A 24,202-nucleotide genomic window follows, 5' to 3' on the forward strand; every position below is an offset into this window, starting at 1 on the left:
CAGACAAACAAACAAACACGTGATTTAGTTTCAATTTCATACATATAAGACACACACTTAAATAGAATTGGGATTTTTATGATCGAAAGCCTCAAATTTATTTGGCATGCATGCATTTATGAGGTGCAAAATTATAACCACAATGTTCCTCTCTCTGGTTTGCAGCAGCATTATAAAGCCACCAGAGTTTGTTGCCAAAAGCATGCAACTTATATTATATAATTTTTTTTAATAACAGTTCTAGTTCCATTTTTGATTTAAGCATTGATATGCATGTGTGAAATCCAGCAGGTATAGGTAAGACGTACGTTGGTGCATCATACAACGCCAGCTCTCTCCGGGCCCGTTTTACAGTTCACACCCTCGCTTTTACCGTCATGCTCCGCTGCAGGGGGTGGGGGTACACCGGGGGGGGCCGGCCCCTGCTGATTCAGAGGTTAGGAATTTGCATCTGATTGCTGTTTGTCAACCAATGATGTGACTGTGCAGGCTGGGAGAGTGTCTCCACGCCTCTCTCACTCATGCTCTGTCTCAGTCAGAGCCAGGCTCCGAAACTCTGAAAACACGACTCAGAGCCGAATGCGTGGATATCATGCAGCCAGTCACATGAAACCACTTGATTTTTAGCCGATATACACACACACACACGAACCACCTCTCATTTTACACCGAGTTTGGTGCCTTCTTTTTTTTTTATTATTATTATCCACTTCCTCTGATCTGAAGAGGAGACCACGAATCAAGACAGACGGGGGGAAAACAGGAATGTTTCTTCCGCTTCCAAACAGTGAGCAAATCGAACGGAAGCCGATGTGGTAAGGTTGCATTTGTATTCCTTCTGCTTTATTTATTCTCGTGCATACTGTGTTATGTCTACACCTTTAAATTATTCTCTGTTTTCAACTTATTTACTTTGCTTGAGTAATCAATTAAAGAAAGCTATTATTTTTCTTGTTTAATAAAATCGATGCATTATCAAATGACTGATCAATAACCTATAGCGAATGCGGCGGATGGATTTGGGTGCTATGAGTCATCGAACGTATAGACGTTAACCTACGCTGAGTGGACGGGCACTATTTTTTTATTATACATTTTCAAAAAAGTATATATGATGTATGATTATTATATTCAAAGTTTGGAGGGCTTTGATTTATTTACTTATATTGAAATTATAGGCAACAAAAAATTAATGAAACTATTTAGGTTGATGTTCTGAAGTTCTGCTTTTAACCGGTAACTAACGTTCGAAAACTGACCGTTTTGTTTGCTAGCTAATTTAGTAAATATTTCATGATTGTTTACAATATCAGGCTGTCTTTTTCACAGCAGGTCAACAACAAATAAACAGGTATAAATTTCTGACCAACAGTAGACACCAAAACTACTTATTAGAGTTATTCTATTTGAATTATTCACTCTAATTTTTGTTTAGCTAATGGGGGTGACGCATCCGTTCCAGAAGGAAGGTTGAATTTCAGAACGCCATTAAACATCCGCTTCAGGATTGCATACCATAAGCACGTTCAACTGCCCTTTCACTGACATAAAGAAGTCAGTGTATGACTGCACCCACCACCATGCATTTAAATAGAGCCGTGTCATACTGTGGGTCACATTTGAGGTCTGGAGGTAGGCCAACAAGTGTTGTTTGCCATAACAAACAAATCTGAAAGAGTATCAAAATAACTTTTAAATAGTACCTAAAGCATGTGTGTGTGTTTAAAAAGCAAGATTGTTATGGCATTTCAAAAACAAGAAAATATTTAAAAACTCATTTTACATACTATAAAAAACGAAACAAATGATTCTTGGTTCATTTTCTGCAGTCTCAGCATTCAGTTCAGTGACATGCAAGTCATTTAATTCACCCAAAAATTCTTGCTATCTGTTATTATTTTAATTAAATAAAACATTGAAGTCAACTCCTGAAATTAAAATCTTCATCTGTGTCATTAATAGTCTCGATAATGAATAATAGAGTGGGTATGTTTGTTTTACTTTATTGTTTCAGATTCCTGAAACTGCAACCCACAAGAGTAAAGAAGCTATTATTGAATTGACAGTACAGTCAGTTGTTTAAATGGCATTAAAAAAATGAATGAAAGAAAATGGCCACCACTGACTCCCTGAGATCAACATGCCTATTATTAATGCAGGAACTGGCGATTTAAATAGAGAGCAAAGAAACTGTCAGCTTAATGTTATTTACCATATTCATTATATTATGATTTGGGAGATGCTTGACTGCTGTTTCAGTTCCCCACAGTTATGGTTATAATAGGCCCTGGAATAATTTCCACCTTCACTACTCCATACCCACCTTTGGTACCTGCGCTGTGCCATTTTATTTTGGTTCTAATTCCCAGTATACAGTACTTATTTTTACTTATTTATGGTTTATATCCCAAGGGATCTCCTTCAAGTACATCCTATTTAATGGAGTCACATAGCCACATTTTCTAACATATTCAGAGAGTAGTTTGTACAAAATTCCTTTAAATTGTTGGTTGTCAAAGCGAGTGCTTAACATAACTCTTGATGGGTGTGGCTAGACATATGGTCGCTATGAAACTCTGAACTATCGAAGCATTAAGTGGCAAAGGGGTGAAACTAATTTAGATTATCTGTCAGAGCAGTTTGTCATCAACATATGATCTGTCTTCGGATCGGTGTAACTGGTGTTACAACTTTCCAAACCCAGCTAAGTGGCTGAAACAGTAAATACCATTAGCAGTTCAGACCATGTTTACTGTTAGTGGATGATATAGAAATTAGGATATACCTCTCAAACATGATGAGAGGTCAGAAATATACCATGATAGAAACGATATTACATTCCAGGTGTTAGATATTGCAAGCTTTTTCATCTGGCTATAAAAGCCAGCATATATTGGCTGCACCCATCGACGTAAACAAAGCCCGCCCTGCCTATAGAGTAAATATCATACTGAGGGTCATTGCTAGAAACTAAGAGTGCCTATAAGGGATGAATGCTAAAGCTAGCTTATGTTTGGGGTAACAGTTGACAGAGTGATAGAGACTAGATAAATGAGAGTTCAGATAAAAATTAAAGTCAAATTGTAAAGTTCTGGTTTCTAAAAGTTTTGGTTGTAACAACCACTAAACTCTCTAATTTGTCAGTAGTACATTTATACGGCTGAGAAATCAAAACATTTGGGAATGACAGACTCTTCCCTCTGAGCCACAACAGTATAGTAGTGGAAATATCCGCTGCGTATAATAACTGAGTATTCCCCTGTGTGGCGTCAGCCAACATAAACTAGGTCAGCAGACTTCTCATTCCAAAAAAAAAAAAAGAAAAGTTCAAGAGGTCCTTCTAATGTATTTTTTCTTCTTTTTTTCACTGGAGAATTGGCTCGGGTACACAAAGCTGTCAAACCTCACAGCCACATCCAAAACTGGCTGGCGTTCTGGCATTTGGTTTGTGGCCAGTGTTAAAGTTTCTCACCAAGAGGCTGGGGGTGGGAGAGTGCAGCCACAGGAAGCAGGTTTTGTTTTAAAGGCATGTTTAGTTCTTTGTCTTAATGACCTTCAGCATGCACATTCAGAAAGGAATTACAGCTGCTTTCAGTGGAGATTTTCTGGTTTGGTCTAAAGAATGACGTCAACTGGTCCCCCCGCCCCCTTGTCCTGTTAAAAGGTTTGGTCAAATAATAGCCCTGTTTGAGAATTTCCTATTACTGAAGTTCTTCATGAACTGCGTTACTGTGACATCACTAGTAGAAAGTTATAAAAAGGCTCATTCAATAGAAGTGTTGCCACAGACTGGAGGTAAATGTGGAAGTTGAAAACAAGGAAAGGGATGAAGAAAGAGAGGTGCCATTTCTTATTTTGTAACAGAAGTAGTCTTCCAGTCTGTGGCTTGTTGTTGGTAGATAAAAGAAAGTGTCAGCTGCTGAATTGCAGAACGTGGAAGAGTCTCGGGAGAGATTTCTTTGCCCTTATCACACCCGCCACCCCACTGTGGGCCAATCACCTTAGCAAAAAAAATGCCTTGCTAATCTCTTTGGTCCAATCTGGCATATGGTATCCTTCCTCTGACCGGTACTGCCCCTTCGCACCAGTGTTTCCAGTGGAGAGAAATGCTGCTGCAGCAAGCAGGTGGGGGTGGGGTAACCAGGGGCATTTCCGCTGTGATTGGCCCTGTGTGGATTAGAAACGTATGAGAGGTGATCAGGTTCAGCTATTAAAAGGCCTCCTTTCGCTATTGTGCGCACGCCTTGTTACTAAACTTAAAGACCTGTATGCTGCTCTATATTTGAAAAACTTTTGCCTAGGTTGTAGTTTTGTGGAGACTTCTCTTCCTTTCAACTTGAAGTGTTGAAGTAGGAGCAGACGTTGACCTGATGGCCTTGGGACTGCACACATTGCAGGATTTTGGAGGTTAATAATAATCAGAAGCTCTATGGGGTATAGAGTGTTGGTGTCTGAAAGAAATCTCACATTTTCATCACTGTTATGGTTTACAATGCCAGTATTGGCTGGAAAGATGTCTTACTCCAGGAAGAAAAGGTGAAACGATATATAATGGGAAATGTATGCAAAATAAGGAGTCTTCATAAAATGTTAGTGGTATGTGACAACCCCTCCAAAACGGTTAAAAGGGGGTTGGGATCGGTTTAATGGAGCAAGCACCTTCAGATGGAAAAAATCTAGGTTTTCAAAACGTTTTTCATGCCTAGACGAAGACAAGAACCAGCCAATTTTAATTGACTCTAAAAAATATTTAAGGATGTCCATTTCAGAGAGAAGATTTTGAAAAGTTATGGTATCAAAACTACTAATGGGTTCTATGCTGAAAGTGTCTTTTTCCCCCCAGTCTGTTCTACAGTAGACCAATTCGTGGTTCAGTGTTCACGGATTCAGCTGTTTGATGACTGATCTGTGGAATGCATCTCTAAATTATTAGCAGATTATTTTCACAGAACGAAACACAAAGACTCAAAAGAAAAGGCAGAAATGCCTACATTCAGAGCGAAGAGAAGGAAGACCGTAGATATTAGACTCTAGTGTGCTAATACGGTTTCCACTGTACGTTTTAATCCATAGCAAGTTATATTTGGTGTTTAAACTATTTAAAATAGGCAGTTTTAAGAGTTTTAGAGGGAGTCTCAAGCATTTTGATATTTCGGCTACTGCACTTTGCCAATTAATGCTAATAATATGCATCCAAAGCTTTACAGCTAAATGTCAAGTTAATGTTTTCTTTGACTGTATTGACAATAGAGTGACACTGTTCTGTCCCTCCCCCTCTTGTTGCTTAGCACAACTACTTTGCTGTGTAAAGAAGTTCTTTTTCTCTCACTCCTGTAAAAGGCAAATTCAGCTGCTTGGAAAAATTTCCTGTTGTGAAAAACATTGGTAGTCATGGAAACTGAAAGGGGGGCCACAAATTACTCTTATAAAATTTAATTTGTTTTAAAACTGCAGTTGGCATGTTACGAGCGACGTGTCTATTAAGCAGCCGTTGGGAGCTTGGCTACCAAAGCACATAGTCTGACTAATAAAAAAGCTTATTTCACTGTGATACTCAGCAAAAAACATAGTACTCTGTTGAAAATTAAATGGTAAAATAAACTTAGTGGGTGGTTGTTTAATATTTTTGTTTAAGTAGGTGTATGAAAACATAATGTAAAGCTTTTAGGTACCATTATAATTGTGATCATCAATCAGTAACGTTAGCAGCAGTAGAAACTTTGTGTAAATAACGTGATAACATGAAACTAGACATGGGGCCCGCAAGTTATTTCCATGGTATAATAAAACCACAGGTCTGCTGTAACAGTATGAACACTAAGATTTAAAAGTAAATTATGCGCCTTGGACTACTCTTTTTTTGTGTGTTGTTGTTTTTTTAAGATTTCCAAACAGCTCATGGTTTAGCAACTGGTGTTTTTAAAACTTTCTCAAGTGTTTTGTGTTTTTCTTTTAATTATTTTATTGGTCAGAAAAAAAAGAGGAAGAGGAGTAGATTTTGCCAACACTGCTTTACGGAGCAGTGTTGGCTTTCTTGTGTGTTGTCACAGGAAAAAACATTCACACATCACTAATTACCTTAACCGTTGCAGCCCAGAATGTGATCTTCATTTGGTGCCGTTTCTTTTCCGGGCTTTTTTTAGTTACCAGGTGACACATGAGGTGCTGCTTGACCACATCTGTTTTCTAGTTCCTGGTGATTCGTCCTCTAGTTCTTCTTGTCGATACTGTGTTGTTGTCTCTCTTGACCTAGTCTTTTCTTAGAAGATGTCAAATCTAATTCCTTTTCACGGAGACACATTGTGTAATAGTCCTGTTTATCAAAACAAGTCAAAGTTCTTCCTGGTGTCTTAAGTATGTGTTGATGTTTGTTAAATTCACGCCTCTGTTTGCACAATAAAATGTCGTTTTATGGGGTGAAATCCACCCGGCTTCCTGTCACAACAGACGCAGGCTGATCTCGACCGAAAAGGATGTTTGAAAAACGTTTGGAAGCAGAAAGTGTAGCATGCAAATAGAGCGCCGAGTTTGCCTCCGGGCACCATGGCTGAGTGAGCTGCAGTCAGTGGCAGTTTGCCACTAAACTGGTTAGTGGCTATGAATTAATGGCAGGCAAACATGCAGGGACAAGACAGGCAGGTCTGTTTGTTTTCTTATGATCAAACTACACAATAATCCTTTACGGGGTTATAGAGGTTGTTTTCTTTTAGGTTGTCACTGTTTAAGTTGCTTTCCAAAGCCTCTGGGTGTGGTAGGATTAGAAAATTTCAATACAAACCCACCTGCAGATATCAGCTTGCATTGTGTTGCATTCAATGTGCACATACTTTTAGCACCAAAGCTGTCCTGCTAATGGAGAAAGTCGAGGCCCAGCGGTTTGGCTGCCTGTCAGTTGTTCTCGTGCCAAAACCTACTTCTTTACTGCATGACACATACTGCTGGATTTCTACTATTCATTCAGAAATAAGCATGAAGAAACCGTAAGCTGTTTTATTCGAGGGGGAATCCCATCGAGGCTGACTGTGACGCAGGTGAGAGGAAGGCTGCAGAAGTTTCGGGATGCCCTGCAGTTCCTGAACCAGACTTGCTACGGTGTGGGCTTTCCATACGCGGCCCGCGGCTGCTCTGGGTGCAGCGGCAGTCTGCCCGGATACCAGCACGCAGCTGCAGCATGCTGACACGTCCGTCAAACGTGGAACATTTGTGTTTTATATTTGTGTCAGCAGGCAGTGACAGCCGTCCTCCGGTAATCAAAGCTAATTTAATCAGATCCATTTCCCCCGTCAGCAGATAAAGATTTTTTTATAGACGCCAGAGTGCCCGCACATAAAACTTTAACCCGTATTTTGCCCTTCAGCAGCAACCTTTATCCAAGATGTCTCCGAGTGTGACACGTACAGCTCTTTTATTTACGATTTCCACTCGTTCATCTTATCTGTAAAGACAAAAACAACACGATTGTTGAAGATCACAATGCAGTGACGCAATTGCAAAGCCGTATAAACTAACAAGTTGATCCAGTTTTTATGGCATTCAGTCAAGTGTTCAAACCCCCTACTCCACCTCTCCCTCGCAAGATGAATCATCTTCATACCGACAGTCTGGAGTGTCAGCAGCAGCGCGTCCGACGCTGCAAGCCGCAACATGCAAGTTCTGCGTCCAGAGCCGTAGTTTTTCACCACAAATTAGCTTTTATTACTGAAATTCACCGTAAAATCTCACACCACCACATTAAGCACAGATGCAGCAAGAAGTAGCTCAATTAAGTACTTAGAGTTTTATCAAAAAACAAACTTTTATAACTTTGTATTGTCTTTTTGAGACTATTTTCAACTAATATAATTGTAGTTGCATAATGATACAAATTAGCCCTCACAAATACAGAACACTCCACACTGGAACTGGAAGATACTTTAAATATATAAAATAAAACACAAAAGCCAAGGAAAATAAAAAAATTACTTAACTAAATAATAACGGCACACAACCAAAATCTTAATAAAATGGATTACAAGGTTTCTGTAAACATGATTACTCTTAAAAAATATTAATAATCAGAAATTCAATAATTATTTATCATCATTTTAATTTATCATGCAATTAGTTGATTAATCTCTTATTACAATATTTGCATTAAGATCATAAACTATTTTTAGAAAGGTTTCTTGTTTAAACAGGAAAAAAAACAGAAGCCGAATCGAACAGGGAATGTACTTAATGTTCAAAACGAATGCAATCTGGTTTCCATAATTTGGTTATTTATTATTTTCTTGATTCTTTTGAATATATTCTGTCTTTCCATACTGAGATTGAAAAACATACAGATTTTTACTATTTCTGCTTTCTTCTTGCTCTTAAACTTAAATACATTTTAATATCATAGAAAGACGACCTCACTTTACAAATTATGATCTTTTTCAATAAGGGAAAAAAAATCTATCCGAACTAAGGCCTTAAATAGAACCTGTCTGACAACATGAAGTAGGCTAAAGGGGTTGAGGGGGGGGGGGAAAGCAAAGATCTAATCTGAATCAGGTAATCACAAACCCGAAACCGCTGTGAACTGTAAGGTGTGACGCTGGATTACGTGGTGATGATCTACAAAGAGGAGACGGTTTCAGAAGCAGCAGGAGTTCATGTGAGCAGACGCACCACATGATTTGCAAAATCCGTCTGATCTGAGAAATACGTTGCTCACCAACGTCTGATCAGATGCTAGCATGTTGAGGACGATGATTTGCTTGTATTTACAGCAACGCGTGGATTTGAACAGCCTGAATGAGGATCACAACATGAGCTCAGCTCGTCTTATACGTGATTGCTGTGAGTTGTAAACCACCGGGGTTCCCTAATCACAGAATATGCTGTGTAAGGACACACAGCGCCTGATCACAGCGGATCAACTTTATGATGTAGACGAACAAAGTAATCCGCAATGGGAGGCTCGTGGATGAATGTTTGTTGTAGGCTAAAGTCACTGACATCTGTCAGTCTGGTAATGCCTACAGGGACATTTCCAAGGCAAACATCTGTGAGAATCACCCCACAAATGGGGAATACATGAAAAAGTGGTAAAATTACAGTTTGATATGGTTATGGGATGGTCTGCGGTTGCTTTGCTGCTTCAGGTTGTGGACAACTTGCTAGAAGAGATGGAAAGTCAATCAACTGGAGTGCACTCGGGTTATGCAGTAAAGCACAGCTCCATGTACACCCAACATGTGACCTAGTCAAAGTCAGAACTTAAATTTAGGGATGCACCAATACAGATATCTGAGGTTTAGTAGCGGCCGACTCTGATCCAATACAGAAAAACGGCTTAAAATACATTGAATTACAAATGTATTAGGTAACTCTACACCACAGTTCAGTACACCAATGGCTTCATAAGCTTGGTCAAACATGTAAAACAACTTTAATTTGTTCACACAGTGAGTCAGCACAATTAAGATTATAACAGCCATTGTAAAATAAACAATAAAGGAACTGAAACAAAAACTATAGGCTGACTACTTCGGTCAAACATGTAAAAATAAACTTTCTTTCAAACGGTTCAGATGGTCAATTAGTAATTCTTCATTTAATGTAAAATAAATAATAAATCATCACTCAAAGGACAAAGCATAGAATTAGACTGAATAGATCTGTCCTTATAGATTGGAGACATACCACAGCAAGAGGTTTTTTTTCAATATGGGAACTGATACAGATATTAATATTGGATTGGTGCATTCCTACTTAAATACACATACAATTCTGTAGCATTGGGATTAACCAGACCTTTCATGCTTAAAAAAAACTCAAATTTGGTTGAATTAAAACTGTTCTATGAGAAGATCAGGTCAAAATTCCCCCAAGAAAATGCAAATGACTCATTGCCAGTTATTGTGACCACTTGAGTGCGGTTGATGCTGCCACGGTTGCCTTATGCTGAGAGGCATTTACTGCATCACATCAAACCACTTTGGTATAATTTGTTTTTTTCTTTACAAACTTAAACATTTTGAAACTTTAGTCTGGTCATCTTTGATAATATTTTTATCTTCATGACCTCAAACACATTTGACTAAAACAAGAGAAAAATTTATTAGTAGTAAAGCTGGACGACATGGGCAAAAAACGTATCACCATACAAGGGTTTTAGTCGATATTGATCATTATTCAATCGGTTTTTTGTTTTAAAATTTTTAAATACTATCAAACTGGTGACGTAGCAAGTCCTGTTTTGTCCACGTGTTTTTTATTTTTAAGCAATTATAAGACATGGTGGTGAAACCTTGAACTGCTACTGGACCAGTTACTCAACAGGTTGTTGCTAGGTAACCAAAAAATGGGTGAGTTGCTGGGTAACCAAAGAATGGGTGAGTTGCTAGGTAACCAAAGAGTGAGTGAGTTATTGTCACTCCCTGATCTGTTCCGGAAACTCAATCAGGATTTATTTTTAAAACATCAACTAAGTGTAACATATTTATCTATATAAAGTGAAATACTACTTATTATAAGAGGATCTATTTTCCAAGAGAATGCTATAATTTTCTGAATGAATAATAAAATTTTGTTCAAAGATTTTAAGTAGAAAATTGTGTATTGGACTCACGGGACTGTTAGCTAATAGCTACCGTAAACGTGCCCCGTGGTGAACTCCAATAATATCTTTATTTTGATAATAATCACATCTTTGATGAGATTAACTAAATATGTTATCAGACTGTACAAGATTATACTGCACATGTTCATGTGAAACACAAATGTATTATTCTCTTTCCTCACGTTTGATTATTGTACAGAGGTTATTCATTTACTTGATTTTTTTTCAGAAGCAGTCTTGCAAAACGTGGTTAAACTGTTTTTGTCTATTTCTTGAAATTATTTTCTCTTTTTAGAACTACAATGACATATAAAAAGAAAAGGGAAATAAAAATACCCTCCCTAGAAGTATTTATTTTACCATAGGCGTAATTAGCCGCAGTTAGCCATGAGACGTTGAGTGGCTAAAGCCTTTCCTCTGCCTACATCCCCCAGAATGCTGTGCGGTTCTGGATCAGAGTTGAGAGAAATTATTGAATATTCTGTCAGACATATTTTCTGTTGATATTGATCACACGTCTATCATAATATATATTGTTATTGATTTATTGTCCAACTCTAGTTAAGGAGGCAAATCATTTTTCACATTTTTCTAATCAAAGATGGAAGGCAGGACAACAATTCGACGTCAGCAGGAGTGAATCTTTGTTTGCTCACGCTGAGCCGAGTCGAACCTCAGAATAATGACAGCAGCGATTTGCACTGGTGACTCGTATCGGTCTCTCTAAGAATGGGCTGTGAGCTGCCGTCACATGAGATTTATGTTTGCTCCCATAATGCTTGTGTCTCCATGTCAAGCCTCTATGTGCATTTGTAACATGGCAAGGTCAATATCCACCAGCAAGCTGGCCTACATAATTGTTCTCCTTTCAGCTGAATCAGCAGAGATTTTTTGTTTCTATATGAACATCCAGACAATGGCTGAAGAAGTGCTTTCATGTCCAGAAGACAAACTAGCTTTCTGTTGATCAGTTTTTCTTCGTCAATAGATGTCCAGTTGTGCCTAGATCTCCAAACTTTTAATTGTGGACACTTCTGGGATCAGTCTTGCCAATATCTTACTCGGAGTTAATTTCTCTGAATTGGATTAGACAACAATGTGTAGCTCATTTTCATTTTGGGCCAAATCAAGATTGTGAATGCTCTTACAGGGCCAGTCGTGCCAGAATATGCTGATAAAACCCATTAACAAATTGTTAAAATACTGATAAATACCCATCTCTGCATTTTATAAGTCTTTTAAATTCAACGTATTTTCACTTTGTTCAGTTCCTTCAGGATTTTGAGATTGATTTTGTGATTTTTTTGCAGTTAGAATCGCTAATATAGAAATAGTTTCAGGGATTTATGCATAACATTAATTGTGACTTTGCTAATTGTCGATCACGGACGAACTAATCACTTGACATCAAACAAGGCTGAGGCAGCAGTGTCGTAAAAGTACAAAATACTGCCAGCTTATAGGTGGGTGTTAGCGGTCAGTAAATCCAATGTTTTTGATCATTTTTGCGTAAAATTTGCAAAAAGCTTACAGTTGTGCATTAGCGTGAACAAATGTGAGAATCTGAATCAATCACAGAAAACTGGATGGACTGATTGGTGAAATTTAGCCTCTGGAGTCTTGAGTTTGACACATGTGGATTAGAGAATCCAGCATATCTTTCCAACAATATGAAAACTCTTAAATCTGGCGCTCTCTGTATTTCTGTGTAGAGTTGGAGCATTCAGCCCATTCATGTGGTCAGCAGCGGCGGCACAAATCACTGTTTGGTCCCTGTTGCTCAGGTGGTGTGAGTCGGCCGCTTGATATATGGCTGCTGGGAAGCGGATCGCTGGATTATTTTTGTTATATGCCTCCTTAATTTATAGCATGGCTGGGGCTAATCAGACTTGGTTTGCTGTATTGCCTCGCCTGGCTGGAGGAGGTCAGTGGAAAATGCGTGACCAGCCTGTGCGACACTTCCTCAATGATCTTGTTGTTGGTGTAGTGGGGCTCAATGGAGCCTGTGTTACTGCCTTACTTGGTAATACTGCAAGGAATGTGAGAGAGGGATTCATAATCAAGACCAGCACCACTGAGCAACGATTTGCTTCTATGATCTTTGAGCCGATTTTTATACCAAACGCAGGAATTGATCATAAAAATCTTCTTTTGTTCCTAATTCTTGTCACTTTGGACACTAATGGGTGAAACCTACAAATTGAAGCAAAAAATTTACATGTTTACGAGAATTCTTTCATTTTTTATAAGTAACTACCTTTAGTGTTTGTGAAGGAAGATAATTATTTTCCTTCCTCACACTCTGAAGTTTTACAACAAATCATCTGAAGCAATTTTTTCTGTCTGTGACAAAAAATTAATAAATAAAAACAAATGATTTCAAACTAGAATTTTTTTTTAGTTTAAAGCTTCCCTTCAGTTGTTTGATGGTAAATAAACATTTTTGCACTCATGTTCTTCAGCCAGATTTTCCTTTCTAAGATAAAAATATAAAGAAATAAGTCTTATAGATAATCTGTCATTTTCTCTTGAGTTTCTTCCAGCTGCTACAGTTAAACCACTGTTCCTTTAAAAAGCCAAAAAATAATTGATTTAGTAAATTAAAAGTTGGTATTTCATATTTTCCAGGCAAATAGTTTCATTTTACAGCAAAACAAGTAATTATGTTATGTACAGTTGTTATGAAAATGCTGCATATACTAAAAATAAGAAGAAATTTGTCTTTCCATCACACCTTAAAATTAGCCTCCGTCTCTTTAAGGACCTTCAGTCCGTCATCACAACGCTTCTCCATGATGCCGTTTGCCATCGTTCTTTGGAGAGTTTCACTCAAGTTTCAAGGATTTTCTTACACAAGCTTGAATTCAAATTCAAAACTACTTTATTAATCCCAAAGGGAAACTAGATGTTGAAACTCATTACAATGAGTCAAAACACTGAAGGTTTGCTGTCAATGAGGGAATGACATCGTAACATGATGAAAGCTCAAAAAAGTTAATTTCCCTTCATACTGCCCCTTTAATCAAATGTTTAATAAAATGTTCTTCAAGCTCAGTGTAAATAGTGTTTTACAGAGAGAAACGGTAAAACATTCCTTAGAGTGAAACAATAACAATCGAGTAACAACAAAATGAGAAAACACAAGTAAAATGTAAAAACTACTACAAAATAACAGGCATTTCAAAACCTCAAAGTGTTAATAAATCTGGTGGAAACAAGAAGCTAAATGTAGGCATTGAACATTTCAGTTCCAAAAGGAGAAGATGAGTTTGTTGATAGCACTGGCCTGGTACCAGTATAAAGGCGTACCAGTTGTTTCAAAACACAAAACGTTTTCTTCCATGTTTTTCTTTTGTTCATCATCAACAGTTATTTCAAAAAGGGAAGCATATTCGGGTTTTCACACAAGCTTTTGGATACGGTAATTAACAAACTTTAAAGCCCACCTTAGACTCAACTGCTTCCTTATGTGACGCAGCAAAAAAAAAGAACAATTCCCACCAAGCTGCCTATTAGAAAGAAGTACTGACCTCCACTCAACTTGTTCAAGCAAAGGAAATATAAACAACACGGTTCTGAAAGAGAGAACATCTTCTGGTGCAACCACAAGAACGAATGTTGTGAAGATCCTGGATGGATTTGGTAAAAAAATAAAATAAAATTGCAAATTACAGTGAAATTTATCCTGAACATCAACTGAAAGGCCAGTCAATGAAGAGGAAGCCCTCAGGCTCGTAGAAAAGCTGAAACCTGACTCGGTTCCACTGGTTCTGCTTGGAGAAATGGGCCAAAGCTCCAACAAACTACTGCAAGAAGATTTTTAACTCTTCCAGACCGAACGGATTGGCGACAATCCATCCACATTTGCAGTACCGTAATTCCGCCACACGTTGCGCTATCTGAAAAATTCCAACGGTTTCTGAAAGGGGAGACGTTGCACTGTCCAGTGAATATCGGGTTATTACGGTAATTTCACTCCCTCCACAGCAGGGAGTGAAATTAATCTGAGAGGGACTCTTTTACTAGACGATAAATTGCGAAAATAACTTTCTAGATATTGAAAGTTCCCATTGTTATGGATAAATGGGCAAATATATTTACTCACAGGACATTTAAAGAACTGTGTACAATTAAAATAAGCAAAAACATCCAGGTCTCTGGTACATAGAAATAATTTTGCCCATCCAATCTCCACTTTGGTTACATTCTTTATAAATAGAGTTTTTGTGTGGATTAGATGCCTAAACGCATTAAAATTTTGTTTCCCAGATATCTGGCTACGTATGGACTTAGCTTCAGACTATGCAACAGAAACAGTCTTTTTTTATTTATTGCATGTAAATATTTGGTTTCAAGTTTCCATGAAAGGTCTACTGCACTTAACTGAATGATAAAAATGATCTTAATCACCCAGATTTACATTGGTGCAAATAATGACAAGTCCATTTTCGCTAAGGGGTAGTATAGTCATTATTACGACAACTTACTTTAAAGAATGACAGCCAGTACCGCCCACAGAAACTCATAATGAACCTGCTGAAATCCAGGGGAAAGCGTTACAGTGTCACCCACATTGATCTACATGAACAGCCGAGGCGCCAGAGATGAAGCTGAACACTGGATTACCTCTGTAAGAATCAGACTCTGTGATTTTCAGTCAACCAGAACAGACGTTTCATTTTAATGCATAGTTTCAGGTCTCTCCCAGACCTCACCCAGCTTCTCCCAGACCGCACGGCTCGATCAGGCAACGAGACGGGTTCTTCTCTCAGTGCATGAAAAAGCACCAAGCTGCTTTTTTTATCCTCCTCAAGCTGAATCGCTAAATAATAGCTGCAATGAAAACAGTGAAGCCAGCGGCAGCAATGCATGACTTTCTCCTTTAGCGTTTTCGGTTTTGTATTGCTTAGAGTAACAAAGCATGTGGAAAAATCAAGACACTGAGGATTATGACGTCCACAGTCTTTGCATGCAGCCGATCTTATATGCAGCTATATGTGTGTATGGCGGTGTGTGTCTCTTTATCTCATTGGAATTAGACCCTTAGCTCTCGCTCTTATCACTCTCCCCTGTTTGCTCAGACCTCGCAATCTTCCACTTCTCAAATGTGGGTTTAGAAAAAAAGAGGATTAACCCATTAGCTCTTGTCGTTTCTACTTCATCCTTGATTCGACCAACTGCTGAAGTTTCTTTGCCAGTTCCTCCGCCTGCCACCTTCTCCGACAGGTGGCCTCCCGTTAGCCACTTAATGAGGTCTTTAAACGAGCCCTGAGGTCTGATTAATACTCACTGCTGTTAGTTGAGGTATTGCTCCTCTTTTTGTGTTGCTTAAAAACAAGACGTGACGTGAACTTCTTGAATCGATGACAGGTAAGGAGCTTGTGCACTGATTGGTAATTAGGGCAAACTGGGAGGTCTCTAACTTAAGGAGATGTCGTTAATACCTCTGTGTGCAGGTAGGCTGCTGGAGGTGAAAGTGTAAGCAACAAAATGTGGCTCGAAATGGAAAAATTCAATTTTGATGTGATGATTTAATTAGAAAACTGCATCTGGATGAAGTCTCACTGGCTGGAGGCCAATAAACAGCCGACTTTAGTGTCTGAATCAGAGAAATGAGAAGAAAATGTGGGATATTTACAAAATTATTAAAATGTTATTATTTAAATTATTCTATAATATATTTACTGCTGTTCTCATTATATAATATTGCATTCATATGCCTTTTTTTTAGCATTGTGCAGCAATATTACCTTGGATACAACAACAGGTGAAAGGTTTGAGCAGAACATTAGGCTGATCAATGAACCAAAATTAAATAATATAATAAATATTATTGATAAAAAATATTATTTTTAATGTAACTTACAGCATGTTGTCGTTTTGCGGCAGTGTTGGGAATAATTTCTGCTTTAAAGCTGAAGTATGTAGCTTTTATAAAAATGTTTTTTAAAATATTTGTTAAAAGTTGTGACAGTATAACATGAGACAGATAATCTGTGAAAAGATCGATTTCTTCCCTGTGCTGCTATCGCCGTTTGTGGAAATGCACCGCATCAAAAGCAACCAATCAGAGCAAGGAGGAGGAGGGTCTTGGCGCTGTCAATCAACATTGTGTCCGCAATGCTAAGTGTGTTAATGGCAGAGAAACAATTCACAATTACAGGAAAACCATTTATCCAACGTCGTCTGTGGTCATGCTAACCAGCCTTAGCATTCAAAACAAGGTGGAGAAGGAAGAATAAGTGGTGAGCACGATTGACAGCACTAAGACCCTCCTGCCTCTAATTGGTTGTTTCTAATTAGCGCCATTAGAAGGCAGAGGAGCTTGATTTTTTTTTTTTTAAGATTATCTGTCTTAACCCAAACTGTCATGACATAGTGACAATTTCAGCAAATATTTAAAAAAAATTTTTTTTTTTAGAAATGTACATGCTGTAGCTTTAAATTAAAACATTTTTTGTGCATATACCATATTATCATCTAATATTATGAAACTCTAAGTTTTGTTATATTGTGAGAAGATCATCAATTTCTTGTTTTTATTTTTTATTATTATTTTTCTTTAAGGTTAAGGTTTGCACGAGACAGGAAAGAAAGCATCTGTGTTGATCTGACGCAGCAGTCCGACGGGGGACTCTCTCTCTCTCTCTCTCTCTCTCAAACTGGGTTTTCGTTTTTTGCTGCTGTGTTGTTTTGCACGGAGGGTGCTCCTCACAGTCACTAAAGCAGATGGCTGGCTATAAAAAAACAGCCATATGTCAGCAAACAGAAAAGGAGCTCAATTTGTTCCTTGTTCCTTTGGTCAAAGAAAAATTACGTCTGCATTTGGAGGCGGCCTTGTCCAGCTGAGAGCTTTTAACAGAGGCAGCGTTTCCCACATTTCTATGGTTAGAATGCCTTCACAAAGTGGAAACAAAACCATGGAGGAAGTCGTCTTTTATCTCCATATCCTCTCATTATTTTCTGAGATCAAAGAAGGCCTCACAATGTATAACCCCACTTTTCTGCTTTGCTCTGGGTATTAAAAGCCTTATCATTTCAGCCAAAACCTGGGTATAAATGTGCAAGAAGGACGGAAACTTTCATCCGTTTAGCTGCCATATAAAAGAACATGTAAAAGTTTGATAGGTTCTCTTATCCGCCATTAACTCCCTAAATCCTGTTGCTAATCATCACCTGGTTTTATAGTAAAAGAATAAACAAGTGGGCTTTTATTTGAAACGTGGCGCTAGATGAATCGTAAAAAAAAAAAAAAAAAGATGGTATTGCATTTAAAGCATCAGGAAATGTTGTGGGCAACATGTGCAATTTAAAAACCTTTGTTCTTGTTGACAGAGACAGAGTTTTCCGCAAGCAATGTTCATCAAGTTTATATGTAGGAAACTCGCATTAGGCTTCTCACGCTACCACATCGCCAGAGCAAAGAGGAAGCAGCCAATTATGTTTAAGTCGAGATGCAGACTGAATGTGTTTTAGCTTTTTTTTATATGTATATATAAAACTGCCTCGGAGTTTTTTATCCGACGGTGTCAAGTCAGTCAGAGCCTCACTTGTTTTGTGTGAATTAAAAACGATGACGACAGCGGCAGCAGCGTTCTGGTCAGTCACATCAAAAATATACATTTCAGAAAACATCTGAGCATAAATTCAGGAAGCTTGCAGAACGTGTGTGGTGGCGCAATGGAATTTGCACCATCTTGCATGTAGGAAATCATGATGCTTATGATGAGCAGTGGCATGAAACAAAGAGACCACTTCTGCTTCCCCCTGCACCGGAGAAGGCTCAACACAACAGCTTTGTTGTAATCACTTCTGTCTTTGAAATCACATTCATGAAACATGGAGGGGGAGTGAGGGCTTAAGTGGCGGGCGGCACTACTCTGGGCGCAAACATGGATTGCGTGACAAATCTCTTGAGTGACTAATTCAAGATATGAGTGATGTGTAATGTATATAGAGATGTTCCTGCATGATTCTCCCTCCCTTTTTTTGTTTTCTGGAAAGTTAGGAGTAATTATTGGGTGTCTTTGCTTGGCTTTGCAGCTGCAGAGAGCAGTGCAGTTGTTTTGAGTCAAACCAGATCCAGTTAGGTAAGATGCTTTAATCCCGCTTACACTGGCGCTATTCTTCGTCCTGACAGCTGCTGATGTCCGCTTGGGCCTCCGCCGCCCGTGAAAGAATCCAGTGAATCAAAATTGAGTATCTGTCGGCTGGCTCACGGCGTTTTCTCTGTCGGTTGTCACTTCCTTCACCCTCTGAGGAAACGTACAAGTTTCACAGCTCTTCTTTCCTTGCGCAAGATTCCTCTAACATGTACGGCTATACCGTTTGGCGCCTTGAGGTTTTTTTTTTTGTCTGCTTTGAGCAGCTATTGTTTGTTGCTCAACTGGGCCAGACAGGCGTCTATAACACATGTCTTAATGCAACATCTGAAGGGTTTAGTAGCTGTTATCAGTGTCTGCTTTTAAGGAGGAGCAGAGCAGACCCCGGGATGTCAGGATAAGGGTGAGCTCCAGGTATGCAGACCGCTTCTTATTCATTGAGCTACCAAGAAACCCAGCAGTTTGACTTGCATGTTTTGCAATATTTGATACATTTTCTTTTGAGCTGCTGCACTCAAAAGTTGCTTGACTTCTGTAAAAAATTTTCAGCATAAAGGAAGAAGAAGCATTCAGTAATGTGGCGTGCCAGTGCGGTCTGTCACTTGTGATAGGCTAAATTCCTTACGAAACACACGATCACTGATACTGTGCAAATATATAAGTCGATCTTCCAGTTCGGTCAGGGCGGTTTAATGTTACACTATCAGTTATTTTCCATTTGGCACACGCAAGCGACTTTATTAAAAGAAAAACGCCCGCATCGCAGTGGCGTCTGCTCAGAGAGCAACACCAGGATGTCTGTGAGGTGTTGCCTTTCATGTATCCACGACTATGTAAACATTAGATATGGAAAATAGATGATTTTCATGTGAATGGATGCATAACGTCGCTAGAATTTTATTTGCAAGAAGGCAAGACCTTGAACTGGAGGCTGTTTATCCTCCTCTTCGACGTCTAGTCGTGAAGATTTTCTGAGTATCTCCAGTAAAAGCTGCTCACTACTTGGAGAGGTGGGGGAAATCACCCCCCTTCCTCTCATGAGACAAAATAATACCCTCATTGTAATGACGGGGTTTATTGTGTGCAAAGAGTGCTGCGGTGGTCACTTTTTAGGTAAGCTCAGCACGGTTTAATGTGGTGGTACTTTGAAGGCTGGTATTACCTTGACGCTGTGCTGACTCCCAAGTATGTTTTATTCAAGGCCTGTCATGAATGTGGTCAGCTGTAAGAAGTGCAAGCATCAGCTCTCAAAAGAGGACAAAAACATCGAAGACAAGAAGCCACATTTTGTCACATTAACCGGAATCTAATGAGTCAAAGAGGCGCATCAGTGAGAAAGATAAATGCGAGCATTTATTACAAATAAATCGAAACGTGTGAAATGCAGGACTGCAGCTAATTCTCTAATTATTTTACTAATAATGATTATTCTGATGATTCATTTGTTTTAAAAAAGAATGGAGATTTTTTATTTAACCACTTAAACCTCTTTTATACAATGTTAGAAGTGAATAAATTTAATTCATAAAAAAAAGAACATTTTATTGCCTAAAATGCGATGACATAGGATTACTTTAGCGTACGTCTGATCACCTGCAGCAGAGAAGAAAAAAAGAAAAACCCCTAACATAAACATGTGAAAAGCGCAGCGCTTTCTGCTCGATTTAACATCAATAAGGCGTAGGGCTGATCTGGTGATTTATTATTTGGATTAACCAGCTTATAACTGGACAACAAATGGTGCTTAACGTGAGATTTTCTTTTGTAGAAGCAGGTGAAGCTTCTAAACCTAAGTAAATAATTAAATATGTTCTGGGCAGAACGTATTTATAGATGTTTATTTTACATGCTTAAATGCAAAATGTATAATTGTTATTTTTACAGTTTTGGCTTAATTACTGCTCTGAGTATGTCGTTTTTTCAGTAAATGTTCGTTTTTTTAGAGCCTGTATATTCCAGTTAACGATTAATCGATTGCTAAATTAGTTGATTGTTTCAATACTTGATTGATCACGATTAATTGTTTCAGCGCTAGTGACATACACTAAGTAGGCTAACTTAGCCTAAGCCTAAGTATGCACTAAGGCCTTTTTAATGGCCTTTATGGTGTTTCTCCGTCCTCTTAGTGTTAATTTTACACCAAGAAAACCCAGAAATCCCAGTTTAGTTTTCATCTCAGAAGGCTTTCAGCATCATGTAAATGGGACTTCTTATGACTTCCTATAAATGTTGTCATTTCCCTATAAATGGGTTTCTTTAGACTGCAAAACAAAGGGTGCATTCACACCAGCTCTACTTAATCTGCTTTAATTAAACTCCAATTCATTTGCCTGGAAAGTTCAGTTTTGGGACGTCTGAATGAGGACTTGAACTCTGGCTCTGTCTCTGTTCGGTTTAAGTGAACTCTTGTTTAATTTAGGATGCATATGTGAACGCCAACTGGACCTGCAACCGCTCCAATACCAGGAAGTGAATAATAGCGCAGGACATTCTGGGTAAATTCAACCTAAACAAACTTGCAATTTAGCACTAGAAGGAGAAATGACTTGTTGTCTTTTGCCACTTAAGCGTCTCCTTCCGTGGTATTTAGGTGCAGCGCCCCCACAGGTGAGGAGGGGAACAGGTTTTTCAACTGGATCATTTGACACAGTACAGTGTGAAAGTGAACTGCGGCAGATAAAAATGTAACGAATGTTGCAGTTTTGGTCCCCAGTAGAACTGAATCTACTACACTAATGTCCTCTAAGGCCACACTTTTATGATTTTAATTTGTAAAATCTGTTTCACTTTACATTTATTTGACTGATCACATCTAGTAAAATGCCTTAAGGTTTGTGGTTCTGATGTGACGACGTGGAAACATATGAATACTTTTGATCCTAGGTACAAATTTCAAACATTGGCTTCAGAACTGCTTATAACAACACAACAATACCTTTATAATATCCTCTCAAATCCAGGGTGCGCTCAGAAAAACGGTAAATCCTGATCGCTCTCTGTGTAAAATCGCTGCCTGTGAAAGTCTGCGTCTACCTTTATTAGTCAGCAGGGCTGAACGAGCGGTGCCGCACAGTCACAGTCAGCTCCAGTCATGACTGGTACTCCTGCACGTCCAGCACCTGCGCTCAAATCTAATTTCCCCGCGTGCTGTTGACTTTTGAGTGCAGTCCTTATCTGTATCCGACTGATCTAGCCGCAGACTGGTTGTGCTGCAAGCGCTTAGCAATAGGGATTTTTTAAAAAGGAATATTCCTTGAAGATTGGAACAGAGGCTGTTTTGCATACCTGGACCTTTTCTGAAGCAGGTGTGCTGGCGACTGTTGCCACCTACACATGTTGCAGAAAAACTCCCCACTGTGTGTCACTCGCAGGCGAAAACAGGGGTAGGGGGAAACACGGCAGTTAAAAATGAGTGAGTTTCACCTGCGGGGCCTTTGAGGAAACTTGAGACAATATTGCCCAGATGCGGTTGTAGTTTTGTGTCTGCGTTGACTGGAAGCTTATCTAAAATTCAATCCAACCAGGTGAGAAAAACGACAGTTCTTCCTGTGATTTCACTTCCTCTCGTTCTTTTTTTTTTTTAATCGTTCGGCCCTCTGTGAGCGACTCGGTTTCTGGTGTGAGTAATCCTGCACACGCTGCATGACAGATGTTATCTCTGGGCCTCTGCGTATGCGTCACAGGGACTTTGCTTTGAAACCTGGGTTTTGTGTGTGAAATTAAGCGTTTTCTCCTCAGTCACATTGTCTTAACTTGTGATTGAACTTCATTGAGACACAGTACTTTCTTGGCTGCTGCAGGTTGGAGCTTTAAAAATGATTAATCAAGCAGCTTGGAAATGTGCTGGACTTTTTCCTTGCAGTGTCACCTATTAACTTCATTTCCCTGTAATGGTTTATACGATGTGCTGGTTGCAAAACAAGGAGCAAGCGCAATAAAAGTCCTCAATTTTTCCATTATGCTTGCAACTGATTATTATTTTAGTAATTGATTATTATATTGTTTATTCTGATACAAAAAAATCTGATTCTGCAGTTCATAATTGGGTAGTAATATGAGATTTTCTTAACCAGAATTTGAAGCTAAATTCTTTTAATCTTTTTTGTGTAGTTTTGGTTGAATTACTGCTCTGAGTCGCTGACTGGATTATAATCCAGTTAACAATTAATCGATTAATATACTAAATGAGTTGACAATTATTACAACAATCGCCTCATAAATCAATAAAAACACAAAACCCGTTCACCTGTAAGCTGGAGGACGGAGAAAGAGGTTTAGTTTCTGAACTGAAGGTGTCATCGTGCGTCTTTCCCCTCGTGCTGCTGATGTAAACAGAAAGTAGTGCAGGAACATTTTGACACTTTGCCCTTCTTTCTGCCCCTCAGGTAACCGAGTTCGTCTGCGGAGATTTGTACCCCCGCCTCCAGTGCCACTGCTTGTGCCTCGACAGCTCAGCTCTGCCCCCGGCTTTGAAACAAGCGAGAGGCTTCAGAGACCTCCGACTGCATGTCTCAGACCTCCTTCCTGTTCATCCCCGACGTCTTAAAGGTGCCTTGTCACCGGCACGCTTCGTAGTCGCTCTTTCTTCTGGGACAGAGGTGTGACGCTCGTCGCTTGACTGGAAGCGAAGTTGTTGCTCGTTCAGAGGGGGGGAGGAAGGCCGCTGAACACAGTGCCGCTTTCCCCGGAGATGAAGCTGCAGGCCGTCATGGAGAACCTGCACAGGCAGCAGAGGGCCAAGCTTCTGATGGAGCAGCAGCTACAGCAGCAGGCCATCGCCCAGCACGCGCAGGTCCGCGCCGGTGACGACCCTATGGGGAGCGCCGCCCCCGAGAGCGAGCAGGCGCAGATAGCGGCGCTGGCGGCCATGCGAGCCGCCGCCGCCGGGCTGCAGAGGGTGTCGGACAGCCCCATGTCGAAGCGCAGCAGCGGCGGCGAGGAGGAGCGAGACGACGACAACGACGAAGGGGAGGAGCATTACAAGGACATGATGGGCTCCGACGAGGAGGAGCAGATGTAAGTCCATCGATTTTATCAATCGATTCGAAAATCTGGATCGTTTTCCCCCAGGGATTCCCTGGAGGCTGTGTTTGCCCCTGACCATAAAATTTTGCAAATTGGATTTATAATAAATGTCCTTAATGGAAACACATCAATTCTGAAAAAACTCTGGTTTTAATATAGTATTGGAAACACTTTTTTCACATCACACAAGTAATGAGATGAACAAGTGGATGTTACTACTGGCGGAAAAGACGAAGACAACAGGAAGACGATTTATCACGAGAATAAACTTATTCACGATTTTAATTGTGTTAACTATTTAACCGAAACACAGCAATTGCAAAATGCAGATTTTTTTTTTACATTAGTGGAATATCAAAGTTTTCTACACATTTGTCAGTGATGACATCACGCTCACAGCCGCCATCTTGTTTTTTTCACAAGCGTGTTTTACATCTTCTGTTTAGTGAATAAACTTATTAGGACCAGGCTAAGAGGTTTTTTTTTT

General features: G+C 39.3%; 1 protein-coding gene across 3 annotated transcripts in view; it reads left to right on the top strand.

The window, feature by feature from the left end:
- The first annotated feature begins 449 nt into the window (after window positions 1-449).
- The window catches only part of arid3a (AT-rich interactive domain 3A), a 70,135-nt gene continuing 46,382 nt past the window's right edge, over window positions 450-24,202 (top strand). The window contains exons 1-2 of one of the 3 annotated variants that reach the window (XM_008406648.2): window positions 450-815; window positions 23,076-23,706. In XM_008406648.2, coding sequence (XP_008404870.1) covers window positions 23,381-23,706 — 326 coding nt within the window. In that variant the 5' untranslated portion in view covers window positions 450-815; window positions 23,076-23,380. Of the gene's footprint in view, window positions 816-18,936; window positions 19,105-23,075; window positions 23,707-24,202 lie in introns of those variants that run through there. The other 2 variants (XM_008406651.2, XM_008406649.2) reach the window with 2 other exon arrangements.

Source organism: Poecilia reticulata, linkage group LG4, assembly GCF_000633615.1.
Source record: "Poecilia reticulata strain Guanapo linkage group LG4, Guppy_female_1.0+MT, whole genome shotgun sequence".
NCBI classification, from domain to species: Eukaryota; Metazoa; Chordata; class Actinopteri; order Cyprinodontiformes; family Poeciliidae; genus Poecilia; species Poecilia reticulata.